We start from the raw sequence: 12,809 nt of genomic DNA, 5'->3' as shown, positions 1-12,809 counted from the left end.
GATTGGAAAAATGGTGCATGATGTCCGCGAGCTCCTTGAGGAAATTAATCACTACAGGAGCTCCCTAACCAGGAGAGTCATTGACATTCTTGGAGAAAATGACTCTGATCAATAATAGCCCAGTGTATTTGTTTGCCCAACTCACATACTTAGAGCTCATTTAACACATTCCGCCCACGAGTGTGAAATGCCAGTCCTCAAACTGCTTTTGTTGCTCATTTTGCAGGAAAACTTCAAAATATGTCAGTATAGAACTTTTCTAAAATCCTTTCTTTTGAGAACCGAACACCATCATCAAGTTTGCCAATGACACAACAGTGGTAGGCCTGATCACCGACACCAATGAGACAGCCTATAGAGAGGAGGTCAGAGACCTGGTCGTGTGGTGCCAGGACAACATCCTCTCCCTCAACGTGAGCAAGACAAAGGAGATGATTGTGGACTACGGGAAAAGGAAAAGGAGGACCGAGCACGCCCCCCATTCTCATCGACGGGGCTGTAGGGGAGCAGGTTGAGAGCTTCAAGTTCCTTGGTGTCCACATTACCAACAAACTATCATGGTCCAAACACACTAAGACAGTCATGAAGAGGGTACGACAAAGCCTATTCCTCCTCAGGAGACTGAAAAGATTTGGCATGGGTCCTCAGATCCTCAAAAGGTTCTACAGCTGCACCATCGAGAGCATCCTGACTGGTTGCATCACTGCCTGGTATGGCAACTGCTCGGCTTCCGACCGCAAGGCACTACAGAGGGTAGTGCATACGGCCCAGTACATCACTGAGGCTAAGCTGCCTGCCATCCAGGACCTCTACACCAGGCGGTGTCAGAGGAAGGCCCTAAAAATTGTCAGAGACCCCAGCCACCCCAGTCATAGACTGTTCTCTCTACTACCGCATGGCAAGCGGTACCGGAGTGCCAAGTCGAGGACAAAGAGTTTTTACCCCCAAGCCATAAGACTCCTGAACAGGTAATCAAATGGCTACCCGGACTATCTGCATTGTGTGTCCCCCCCAACGCCTCTTTTTTACGCTGCTGCTACTCTCTGATTATCATATATGCATAGTCACTTTAACTATACATTCATGTACATACTACCTCAATTGGGCCGACCAACCAGTGCTACCGCACATTGGCTAACCGGGCCATCTGCATTGTGTCCCACCCACCACCCGCCAACCCCTCTTTTACGCTACTCCTAATCTCTGTTCATCATATATGCATAGTCACTTTAACCATATCTACATGTACATACTACCTCAATCAGCCTGACTAACCGGTGTCTGTACGTAGCATCGCTACTTTTATAGCCTCGCTACTGTATATAGCCTGTCTTTTTACTGTTGTTTTATTTCTTTACCTAACTATTGTTCACCTAATACATTTTTCGCACTATTGGTTAGAGCCTGTAAGTAAGCATTTCACTGTAGGTCTACATCTGTTGTATTCAGCGCATGTGACAAATAAACTTTGATTTGATTTGATCAGAAGCTTCTAAAGCCATGACATAATTTTCTGGAATTGTCCAAGCTGTTTAAAGTCACAGTCAACTCAGTGTATGTAAAATTCTGACCCACTGGCATTGTGATACAGTGAATTATAAATGAAATAATCTGTCTGTAAACAATTGTTGGTAAAATGACTTGTGTCATGCACAAAGTAGAAGTCCTAACCGACTTGTCAAAACAATAGTTTGTAAACAATAAATTTGTGGAGCGGTTGAAAAACTAGTTTGAATGACTCCAACCTAAGTGTATGTAAGCTTCTGACTTCACCTATACTGTATGTCTATAGGCAGCAGCCTCTGATGTGCTGGACATGGCTGTTTAACAGTCAGTGGTGTAGTATAGAATACAATACAGTATATACATATGAAAAGGGTGATGCAATATGTAAACGCAATTTAAAAGTGACTAAGATACCGTGGAATAGTGTGGAGTGCAGTTTATACATATAAGATGAGTCATGCTAGATACGGAACATTATTACAGTGGCTAGTGATCAATTTCTAAAAGTGGCCAGTGATTCCTAATCTATGTTTATAGGCAGCTGCCCCTGATGTGCTAGTGATGGCTGTTTAGCAGTCTGATGGTCTTGAGATAGAAGCTGTTTTTAATTCTATCGGTCACAGCTTTGATGCACCTGTACTGATCTCGCCTTCTCGATGATAGCGGGGAGAACATGCAGTGGCTCGGATGGTTGATGTTCTTGATGATCATTTTGACCTTCCTTTGGCATCGAGTGCTGTAGGTGCCCAGGAGGGCGGGAAATTGCCCCCGGTAATGCTTTGGGCGGACCGCACCAGCCTCTGGAGAGCTTTGCGGTTGTGGGCGGTGCAGTTGCCGTACCAGGTGGTGATACACCCCGACAGGATGCTCTCAATTGTGCATCTGTAAATGTTTGTGAGGGTTTTAGGTTTTAAGTCAAATTTCTTTAGCCTCTCCTGAGGTTGAAGAGGCGGTGTTGCGCCTTCTTCACCACACTGTCTGTGTGGGTGGACCATCTCAGTTTGTCAGTGATGTGTACGCCAAGGAACTTGAAGCTTTCCACCTTCTCCACTGCGGTCCCATCAATGTGGATAGGGGGGTGCTCCCTCTGCTGTTTCCTGAAGTCTACAATCATCTCCTTAGTTTTGTTGACGTTGAGTGAGAAGTTATTTTCCTGGGACCACACTCTCAGAGCCCTCACCTCCTCCCTGTAGGCTGTCTCATCGTTGGTAATCAAGTCTACTACTGTTGTGTTGTCTGCAAACTTGATGATTGAGTTGGAGGCGTGCTTGGCCACGCAGTCATGGGTGAACAGGGACTACAGGAGGGGGCTGAGCACACACCCTTGTGGAGCCCCAGTGTTGAGGATCAGCAAATAGGTGTTGTTTCCTACCTTCCCCACCTGGGGGTGACCCATCAGGGAGTCCAGGACCCAGCTGCACAGGACGGGGTTCAGGCCCAGGGCCTTGAGCTTGATGATGAGCTTGGAGGGTACTATGGTGTTGAATGCTGAGCTATAGTCAATGAACAGCATTCGGGCCTCCCGTGTGGCGCAGTGGTCTAAGGCACTGCATCGCAGTGCTAGCTGTGCCACTAGAGATTCTGGGTTTGAGTCCAGGCTCTGTCGCAGCCGGCTGCGACCGTGAGGCCCATGGTGCGACGCACAATTGGCCCAGCGTTGTCCGGGTTAGGGAGGGTTTGGCCGGCAGGGATATCCTTGTCTCATCGTGCACTAGCAACTCCTGTGGTGGGCCGGGCGCAGTGCACGCTGACACGGTCGCCAGGTGCACGGTGTTTCCTCCGACACATTGGTGCGGCTGGCTTCCGGGTTGGATGGGCATTGTGTCAAGAAGCAGTGCGGCTTGGTTGGGTTGTGTTTCGGAGGATGCATGGCTCACGACCTTCGCCTCTCCCGAGTCCGTACTGGAGTTGCAGCGATGATACAAGACTAACTACTACCAATTGGATACCACGAAATTGGGGAGAAAAAAGGGTGGCACTGTATTATCCTCAAAGCGAGCGAAGAAGGTGTTTAGCCTGTCTGGAAGTAAGACGTTGGTGTCCGCGACGTGGCTGGTTTTCCCTTTATAATCCGTGATTGTCTGTAGACCCTGCCACATACGTCTTGTGTCTGAGCCTTTGAACTGGGACTCAACTTTGTCTCTATACTGACATTTAGCCTGCTTGATTGCTTTGCGGAGTGAATAACTACACTGTTTGTAGTCTTCCATATTCCCAGTCTTCTTGCCCTGGTTAAATGCGGTGGTTCGCGCTTTCAGTTTTGTGCGAATGCTCCCATGTTTCTTGGCCCAAAGCAAGTCTCTTCTTCTTAATGGTGTCCCTTAGTAGTGTTTTATTTTGCAGCAATTCGACCATAAAGGCCTGATTCAAACAGTCTCCTCTGTTACTTGAACTCTGTGAAGCATTTATTTGGGCTGCAATTTCTGAGGCTGGTAACTCTAATGAACTTATCCTCTGCAGCAGAAGTAACTCTGGGTCTTCTGCTGGGCCCTTGAATGAGTAGGTGTGTCCAAACTTTTGTACTTTATATTTAAAAAAACATGTTTTATCTCAGTAATGTTGTGAAGAGGTTCATTTGCAGAATGAGAAGTAACTCTGGGTCTTCCATTCATGTGGCGGTCCTCATGAGAGCCAGTTTCATCATAGTGTTTGATGGTTTTTGCGACTGCACTTGAAGAAACTTTAAAAGTTCCTTAAAATTTTCAGATTGACTGACCTTCGCGTCTTAAAGTAATGATGGACTGTCGTTTCTCCTTGTTAATTTGAGCTGTTCTTGGACTTGGTCTTTTACCAAATAGGGATATCTTCTGTATACTTTTTTGGTTACTTCATGATTCCATATGTGTTATTTAATTGTTTTGATGTCTTCACTGTTATTCTACATTGTAGCATGAGTAGGCGTTCTAAAACCTTTGACCGATAGTGTATTTCTAACAAAAAAGAAAAAACATTGCACTAATATTTTAACGAATCACCTCTACCTATTGTATTTGCAAAGAAGGATTAACTGGTACATGTTTGAAATGGTCGGGGAAAAAATGTAGTGGGCCTCATGCTGTTCAAGCTCTGACGTCAGACGTCAGTTTGCGCTTTTCTGTTCTCCCATTGGTTTCCCGGTTTAAAGGTAACTTCCCTCATTGGTTTGTGACATTTTGGATACGGATTTCAAAGGTGCAGCGAACTGGCGCTTTTTCCATATTTTCCTCATTCAAGTATCAAGAAAGTTGCCGAACCCAGTCTAGCTGCTAATGTCGGTGGCAGACCAGAAATAGGTGAAGTTACGTTAAAGGTATGCAATATTTTTCTTACCTCAATCAACAAGCGTATTGTTATATTGTTTGCTAGGCTAATAGCTATTACTCATTTCATTTGATTCAGGCTAGTTACGCAAAACGTTTGACGTTAATTTGAGAAAGCATATCCTTATAACCATGATGACCCTAGTTTTGTTACAATGTTAGCTAGCTAACGCTACTCGCTTGCCAACTTGTCTACATAGCTAGTTATCTACTTGACTAACTAGCTAACTAGCGGTAACTAGCCATACCTGGCCTAGCTATGTCACTGTAGTTACCTACACAGTTAACTAACGTTAGTTAACTAAACTAGGTAGTTGTACACTTTGCAATAGTTGGCTAACTACATGTGTATTTTTGATGTCGTTATAGATTTTTGTTTTAGATCCACCTAAGTTAACTGCTCAATTAGACTAGTTAGCATTACCAATGCCATTGGCTATCCTATGAATATAGCTAACATGATGGTGGAAACGACTGAAGTTATAACTATTAAAATAATTTAATACGTTATGGTACGTTAAATGCTTATTTTGTACTAAATTACTATGCATGTAACAGTAGTTAGTTAACGTTAGCTATTGTGATATCAAAGACCTTAATGCCAAATTAGTTGGCTACCTAGATATGCTACAAAGTCAATTTGGGGGGAACAAGGAAGGCGCACTATTGAGATTGCAGCTAGTTAGCAACTTTCTTATAACTAGGTGTATGTTATATTGGTTTAACGTTAATGTTATGTTTTATTTAGCTAACTCGAGTAACTGAGTGGGGCAATCCACTCTGGTTTGAAACAATTTATGTACTGTAGCTAGGCATTTTGGCGCGTTTTGATTGTGAGATGGAACTGGCTAATGCATTTATCTTCTCTACTGGCTCAGGGATACAGTTTGAAGTCAATGAAAAATGAAGTGTCAGTCCAACAACAATGAACTCCGGTTTCCGTGCAACATGAAGAAACATGTCACATACGAGGAGTCAGTCCTCAAAACCTCACCACTCATGGGATGCATCCAAGTAGTAGTCAAACAACTCTCTCCAGGTGTCACCGCTGCCAACATTTGCCTCAACGATGACGTGAAATGTGTTCACAATAAGGAGAACAACCAATATGATTGTATCCTTGACGAGGTGAACCTAGGCTGTGAAACATTCGAAGACAGCGGTTACTTGTCTTTACAGAACAGCCAGATGGAGGACTTTTATAATGTTAAGGAAGGGGAGTCTCTAGGACTGGAGATGTTCTCCCCATGTACTCCAGTAGCTGATTATCACAAGGCTAAGCACTCTACCTCTCAACTCCCCATACTGAAGTTTCAACATGCCATATGCCAAGAACTCACCAATGGCTTCAAGAGGACCCAGAGCTATGACTGGACTGTCATTAGCTGGCTAGCAGAGGACTCTGGCCTTGAAAGGGTTATTGGTGGGAACATGGGCATTGAGTGTATGGATGTTTTAAAAGTGCTGCTGGAGAGGGACATGAAGCACATCCTAACCAGGATCCTGCGTCTTCTTGATGTTGACTTGATAAGGTAAACATTTAACCTTTACTGCTCTTATGATTTTGTAGAGGTTTTTCAACATAAATTGTTTTGTACTCTTATCATATATTCATGGTTGTTTTTCTTTTTTTCTTCACAGCTGTAGAAAAGTGAGCAAGAGCTGGAGAAAAATAATCTGCCAAGACAAGTCTGCACTCCGTAAATGCGACCAGGCTGAACAGAGACTACAGGTAAGTGCTAACATTTTTAATGGATTTCCTTTAGTCATGTATATCGGTTATCAATGGTTTCAATTCACATTGACGGTTTAGTTTTTTAAGCTTGCAGAGGCTCCCAAATTTGCTGATTATGTTTGATATTTACACTTATTTAGAGGCCCTTTCCAGTACTTAAATGCCTAACCATAGGGTAATCCATTGTATGCTAAATAGCAATGTCCTTTTTTGTTATAGGACTCAAGAATCCCTGTAGGACTGGAGAATGTGGGTTCTTTGACACGAGACACCACCCTGTCCAGGGTTGTAATGTCCTGTATGCAGAGAGTTGCTTCAACCCCTATCCAGAAGTCTACCAAGAGGATGCTCTCCCAGAGAGCATACACGCAGGTGCCACACTGCTCCCAGCAATCTCGCTTCAGAGAATACCAAGAGGTGAGGGTTCCTCTATTCACCTTGCATGTGAATGTTCAGAGGACATGATGGTGATCAGTGTGTGTGTACTTATTGGGTTGGTCACCTTCCAATCAGTTCCAAAAAATTAATTTACATTGTTCATGTTACCAATCATACATATTGTGAGTTATTCTCTGTAGCCTTATACTTTCTTTGTGTTCTCTAGGCTGCCAGTTCGCTGAAGCAGCACGAGTCGCTGAAGCCCTGTAAGCGCTGCGGCTCTCCAGCCAAGCACAACGCAGATGCAATGAGGGCCACCTGTACCCGCTTTAGTTGTGCCTTTGACTTCTGCACCCAGTGCCAGGGCCCCTTCCACGGCTCCTCAGCCTGCTGCACCCGACTGACATGGCGGCCTAGCAACTCCACAGCCACCCCCATCCTCATTGGCAGCGCTCGCAGTAAGAGGAACGTCAGGCGCCTGTGAAATGAACGCAGCCTGGGATAAGACCCAATCGCTCACCTTTTAAAACTAACATAAATTCTATGGAATATTTGTTTTATTCATAGCCCTTTTAGCCACTGCCGCCTCCGCCGAAGACCAAAGGTATCTCGGCTATTGGAATACTCTGCATTAGAGTACACTGTATTCTGTGACAATCAAGTGATTCCAGTTGTCCGACAATGTCATCAGAAAGCGACAATCATACTGAAAGCACCGAAAAAGAACATCCCACTGGATGCAGGGGAATTTTTCCTAGACCTTTATTTTTCTTAATGAGATGGCCTTGTCCTTGTCGGATATTTGTAAATATTTTAAATGTTGAGATATGTAAATATTTATATTGTTTAAATAAATGTCTCTTGGGATTTTCAAGAACTGATCTTTTGTTTTTCTCCAATTTTTCAAGCCACATGCTACCAGAAATCACGAAACATGCACCCACTTTCTTTCAGAATTTAACAAGCAGAACACGTGTTACAATGCCAATAAGGGTATGAAAGTTACGTCATACTTCCAGGGTCAGTTCCCAGATATTGTCATTCCCTTGAAAAAAAAAAAACTATTCTTAATTTGTGAAAATGCAGACATTTAAAAAAAAAAATGTATAGATACTAAGTTATTGCGCTGAAAACCATTGTGCTAAGTATTTGTCTGAAGACTATTCAAAAAGCCTACAAATGTTCAAAAACTACAAAGCTACTTCCTGGAAAGTGACATCACTGTCGTAGCTTGTTTGCCACTTGCTTCGAAAACTGTAACAACTAGTGAAACTAAGCCATTCATCCATTAGATGGTGCCATAATGTAGCACTAAAAACCTCATGGCTCACTATCTGGAAAGATTAAGGAATTTAGACTACATATAGCTGAGAACAGCCAATATTTACACACACTTAATGGCGATTTAATGATTCACGGTTATAATACCAGTATTTTCCAAAAACAAAATTACATTCAATGTGTAGGCTTATCTGAAAGTAAGGTCTTCTACAGCTGGATGATTCAGTTCAGTGAAGGAGTAGCGTCGATGTTACAGCCAGGGAGGGAGAAGCAGTCCGATAGGCAGGCCCGGAGCTCTTCATCAGGCACCTCCGTTTCTGTTCACAGCTAGTCCTTTAAGTAGGCTGGAACAGATCCACCACCGAAAGGGTAGCACCCACCTACCTATTAGGGGCATTTCAATTCATAATTGGGATTTTTATTTAACTAGGCAAGTCAGTTAAGATCAAATTCTTACTAACAATGATGGCCCACCCCGGCCAAACCTGGACAACGCTGGGCACCCGCCCTATGGGACTCGTGATACAGCCTGGATTTGAACCAGGTACTGTAGTGAAGCCTCTTGCACTGAGATGCAGTGCCTTAGACTGCTCCGCTACTCGGGATATGTAACATGTTCAATTAAAATGTCTGGGTAATTACAGTTTCTCCCCAGTCTGACTGTGAAATTGATTTCATAGGCCCCATTTCCTGGTTGATTCCTGGGAAATGAGAAGGGACAAGAAATATGTGTCATGAAGAGAGGTTATTTTCTGGGTACATTTTAGAGGAGGCTCAAATTTGGGTGGTAAGCCTACATATCTTTCAATAGTGATTAGTGATGCCAACCTACATATTTTTTTAAATGGCTATTAGTGATGCCGAATACAATATGTGACCACATGAAACATGCTATCTGTGCATTAAAAGCATTTTGCTGTCATTTTAAAGGGTTGTCATTGTTTTTCTCCTGCAGACCCAATACATCAGTGTTTTTTCCAATTAGCCTCCCCCTCAGTGTGTGTCTGCCCCTTCCATCAGTGTCTGGCCACAGTTGTGTCAGTTCCCTCTGTGCACCTCTATCCTGGGGCTACACTCTTTAGCTGCATGCTACACAAAATGTCAATGTCCAGTTGACTGTTCTATCACTGTCCCTAAATGTCCTGCCAGCCGTGGTGACAAGTAGCCATTTTTGTGACTTCCCCCTCCTGCTCTGGGCAACGCCTACAGTGGTGGAACTAAATGTAGCTCAACCACCCCCTGTTTATTTCTTCCACTAATTGATTGGATGGAGTGTATGGGCAAAGGAGAAAAAAAATAATTCATATATGTTGAGTACACAAACAAGAAAATAAGATGCCCAAGGTTACCACTGTATCTGTTTGCTATGAGTCAAACACGGCTGTTGATTGGGATTTTCTGTCAAATTGGATTGTTTGCTCTTTCTCACATACACAGATGCATTCTTATTCTAATCTAGATAGTTTCTTAAAGTGAGTAAAGCCATGCAAATTGAATTAAATGTTTAATGGATGCCCCAAATGCCATCGCCATCTTTCAGGACACTGCATTTGACTGCGTATGTATCAGATGGCCTTTTTGCTCTCAGCACACCAGATAATTGATCTCTTAGCTGCCCTTTCCAGGACAGAGCACCACATGGGTCATTCATTACTCTGATTTATTGAACTCCAGCGACACTGGGACACTTCTCCAAATGAAAGCTCATAATTGAAATAATTAGACTTTCACACAATCAGGTGTTTACCTATTGTTTACCATCCCTGTTTACGTCAACAGTGGAATTGTGTATGAGTCATACAAGGCTTGTAACTAGTTACGACAGTAACTTACTTTCACTGATCTGATTCGGACAATTTTCTGATAGGAGCCTTTTTTCTGCCATGACAAAACAGACAATTTCCATGATTGTGTTTGTCAACATCTGCAGCGAGAGTCTTATGTACCAGCAATACTTTCCCTGTTTCCACAAAGATGCATAGGTAGATACACTATATACAGTACACAAAAGTATGTGGAGACCCCTTCAAATGAGTGGATTTGGCTATTTCAGCCACACCCGTTGCTGACAGGTGTATACAATCGAGCACACAGCCATGCAATCTCCATAGACAAACATTGACAGTAGAATGGCCTTACTGAAAAGCTCAGTGACATAGGATGCCACCTTTCCAACAAGTCAGTTCGTAAAATTTCTGCCCTTGTTAGAGCTGCCCCGGTCAACTGGAAGTGCTGTTATTGTGAAGTGAAAATGTCTAGGAGCACAAATGGCTCAGCCGCGAAGTGGTAGGCCACACAAGCACACAGAACGGGACCTCCAAGACCTGAAGTGCGTTTCACGTAAAAATCATCTGTCCTCACTAATGAGTTCCAAACTGCCTTTGGAAGCAACGTCAGCACAAGAACTGTTCGTCAGGTGCTTAATGAAATGGGTTTCCATGGCCGAGTAGCCTCACACAAGCCTAAGATCATCATGCGCAATGCCAAGCGTCGGCTGGAATGGTGTAAAGCTCGCCACCATTGGACTCTGGAGCAGTGGAAACCTTCTCTGGAGTGATAAATCACACTTCACCATCTGGCAGTCGGACAAATCTGGGTTTGGCGGATACCAGGAGAATGTTACCTGCCCCAATGCATAGTGCCAACTGTAAAGTTTGGTGGAGGAGGAATAATGGTCTGGGTGTTTTTAATGGTTCGGGCTAGGCCCCTTATTCTTAACACTACAGCATACAATTACATTTTAAACGATTCTGTGGTTCCAAATTTGTCGCAACATTTTGGGGAAGGCCCTTTCCTGTTTCAGCATGACAATGCTCTTGTGCACGAGGTCCATACAGAAATGGTTTGTCGAGATCGGTGTGGAAGAAATTGACTGGCCTAAACAGAGCCCTGACCTCAACCCCATCGAACACCTTTGGGATGAATTGGAACGCCAACTGCGAGCCAGGCCTAATCGCCCAACATCAGTGCCCAATCTCACTAATGCTCTTGTGGCTGAATGGAATAAGTCCCTGCAGCAATATTCAAACATCTAGTGGAAAGATTTCTCAGAAGAGTGCTGTTATAGCAGCAAAGGGGGGACCAACTCCATACGTGCACCTTTACTACACGGAACCCTACTAATCCATCACGGCTGGTCTGCCGACGGAACCGCACGAGGAGGCTCTGCACGAGGAGGCTACAACAGACTTCTTCCGTCGCAACGTACCTCCAAGGCCCTTCTGTTAGCTTGCTAGCCCCGGCCCGCTAGCTGTCTGAATCGCCGTGTCTCCAGCCAGCTTAACTACTCACTGGACCCCTATGATCACTAGGCTACGCATGCCTCTCCCTAATGCCAATATGCCTTGTCCATTGCTGTTCTGGTTAGTGATTATTGTCTTATTTCACTGTAGAGGCTCTAGCCCTGCTATATATGCCTTAGCTAACCCTTCAGTTCCACCTCCCACACATGCGGTGACATCACCTGGTTTAAATTATGTTTCTAGAGACAATATCTCCCTCATCGTCACTCTATGCCTAGGTTAACCTCCACTCTATACACATCCTACCATACCGTTGTCTGTACATTATACCTTGAATCTATTATATCGCGTCCAGAAACATGCTCCTTTTACTCTCTGTTCCGAACGTACTAGACGACCAGTTCTTATAGCCTTTAGTCGTACCCTTACCCTACTCCTCCTCTGTTCCTCTGGTGATGTAGAGGTTAATCCAGGCCCAGCAGTGCCTAGCTCCACTCCCATTCCCCAGGCGCTCTCATTTGTTGACTTCTGTAACCGTAAAAGCCTTGGTTTCATGCATGTTAACATTAGAAGCCTCCTCCCTAAGTTTGTTTTATTCACTGCCTTAGCACACTCTGCCAACCCAGATGTCCTAGCCATGTCTGAATCCTGGTTTAGGAAGACCACCAAAACCCCTGAAATTTCCATCCCTAACTTTAACATTTTCCGACAAGATAGAACTGCCAAACGGGGCGGAGTGGCAATCTACTGCAGAGATAGCTTGCAAAGTTCTGTCATACTATCCAGGTCTGTATCCAAACAATTTGAGCTTCTACTTCTAAAAATCCACCTTTCCAGAAACAAGTCTCTCACCGTTGCCGTTTGCTATAGACCACCCTCTGCCCCCAGCTGTGCCCTGGACACCATATGTGAATTGATTGCCCCCCATATCTTCAGAGCTCGTGCTGCTAGGTGACCTAAACTGGTCACATGCTTAACACCCCGGCCATCCTACAATCTAAGCTTGATGCCCTCAATCTCACACAAATTATCAATAACCTACCGGGTACAACCCCAAATTCGTAAACATGGGCACCCCCATAGATATCATCCTAACCAACTTGCCCTCCAAATACACCTCTGCTGTCTTCAACCAAGATTTCAGCGATCACTGCCTCGTTGCCTGCATCCGTAATGGGTCTGCGGTCAAAGGACCACCCCTCATCACTGTCAAACGCTCCCTAAAACACTTCAGCGAGCAGGCCTTTCTAATCGACCTGGCTCGGTATCCTGGAAGGATATTGACCTCATCCCGTCAGTAGAGGATGCCTGGTTATTCTTTAAAAGTGCCTTCCTCACCATCTTAAATAAGCATGCCCCATTCAAAAA

At 44.2% G+C, this 12,809-nt stretch overlaps 1 protein-coding gene across 1 annotated transcript; it reads left to right on the top strand.

The window, feature by feature from the left end:
* Positions 1-4,661: 4,661 nt before the first annotated feature.
* LOC129854410 (F-box only protein 5-like) lies at positions 4,662-7,799 on the top strand. The gene is made up of 5 exons (XM_055921471.1): positions 4,662-4,795; positions 5,684-6,337; positions 6,447-6,537; positions 6,760-6,957; positions 7,145-7,799. Exons 2-5 carry the CDS (start codon positions 5,709-5,711, stop codon positions 7,400-7,402), a joined length of 1,176 nt encoding a protein of 391 aa, XP_055777446.1. The 5' UTR covers positions 4,662-4,795; positions 5,684-5,708; the 3' UTR covers positions 7,403-7,799.
* The last annotated feature ends 5,010 nt before the right edge of the window (positions 7,800-12,809 follow it).

The sequence above is a fragment of the Salvelinus fontinalis genome, chromosome 1, assembly GCF_029448725.1.
Source record: "Salvelinus fontinalis isolate EN_2023a chromosome 1, ASM2944872v1, whole genome shotgun sequence".
Classification (NCBI taxonomy): domain Eukaryota; kingdom Metazoa; phylum Chordata; class Actinopteri; order Salmoniformes; family Salmonidae; genus Salvelinus; species Salvelinus fontinalis.
This window is presented reverse-complemented; position numbering and strand designations above follow the sequence as displayed.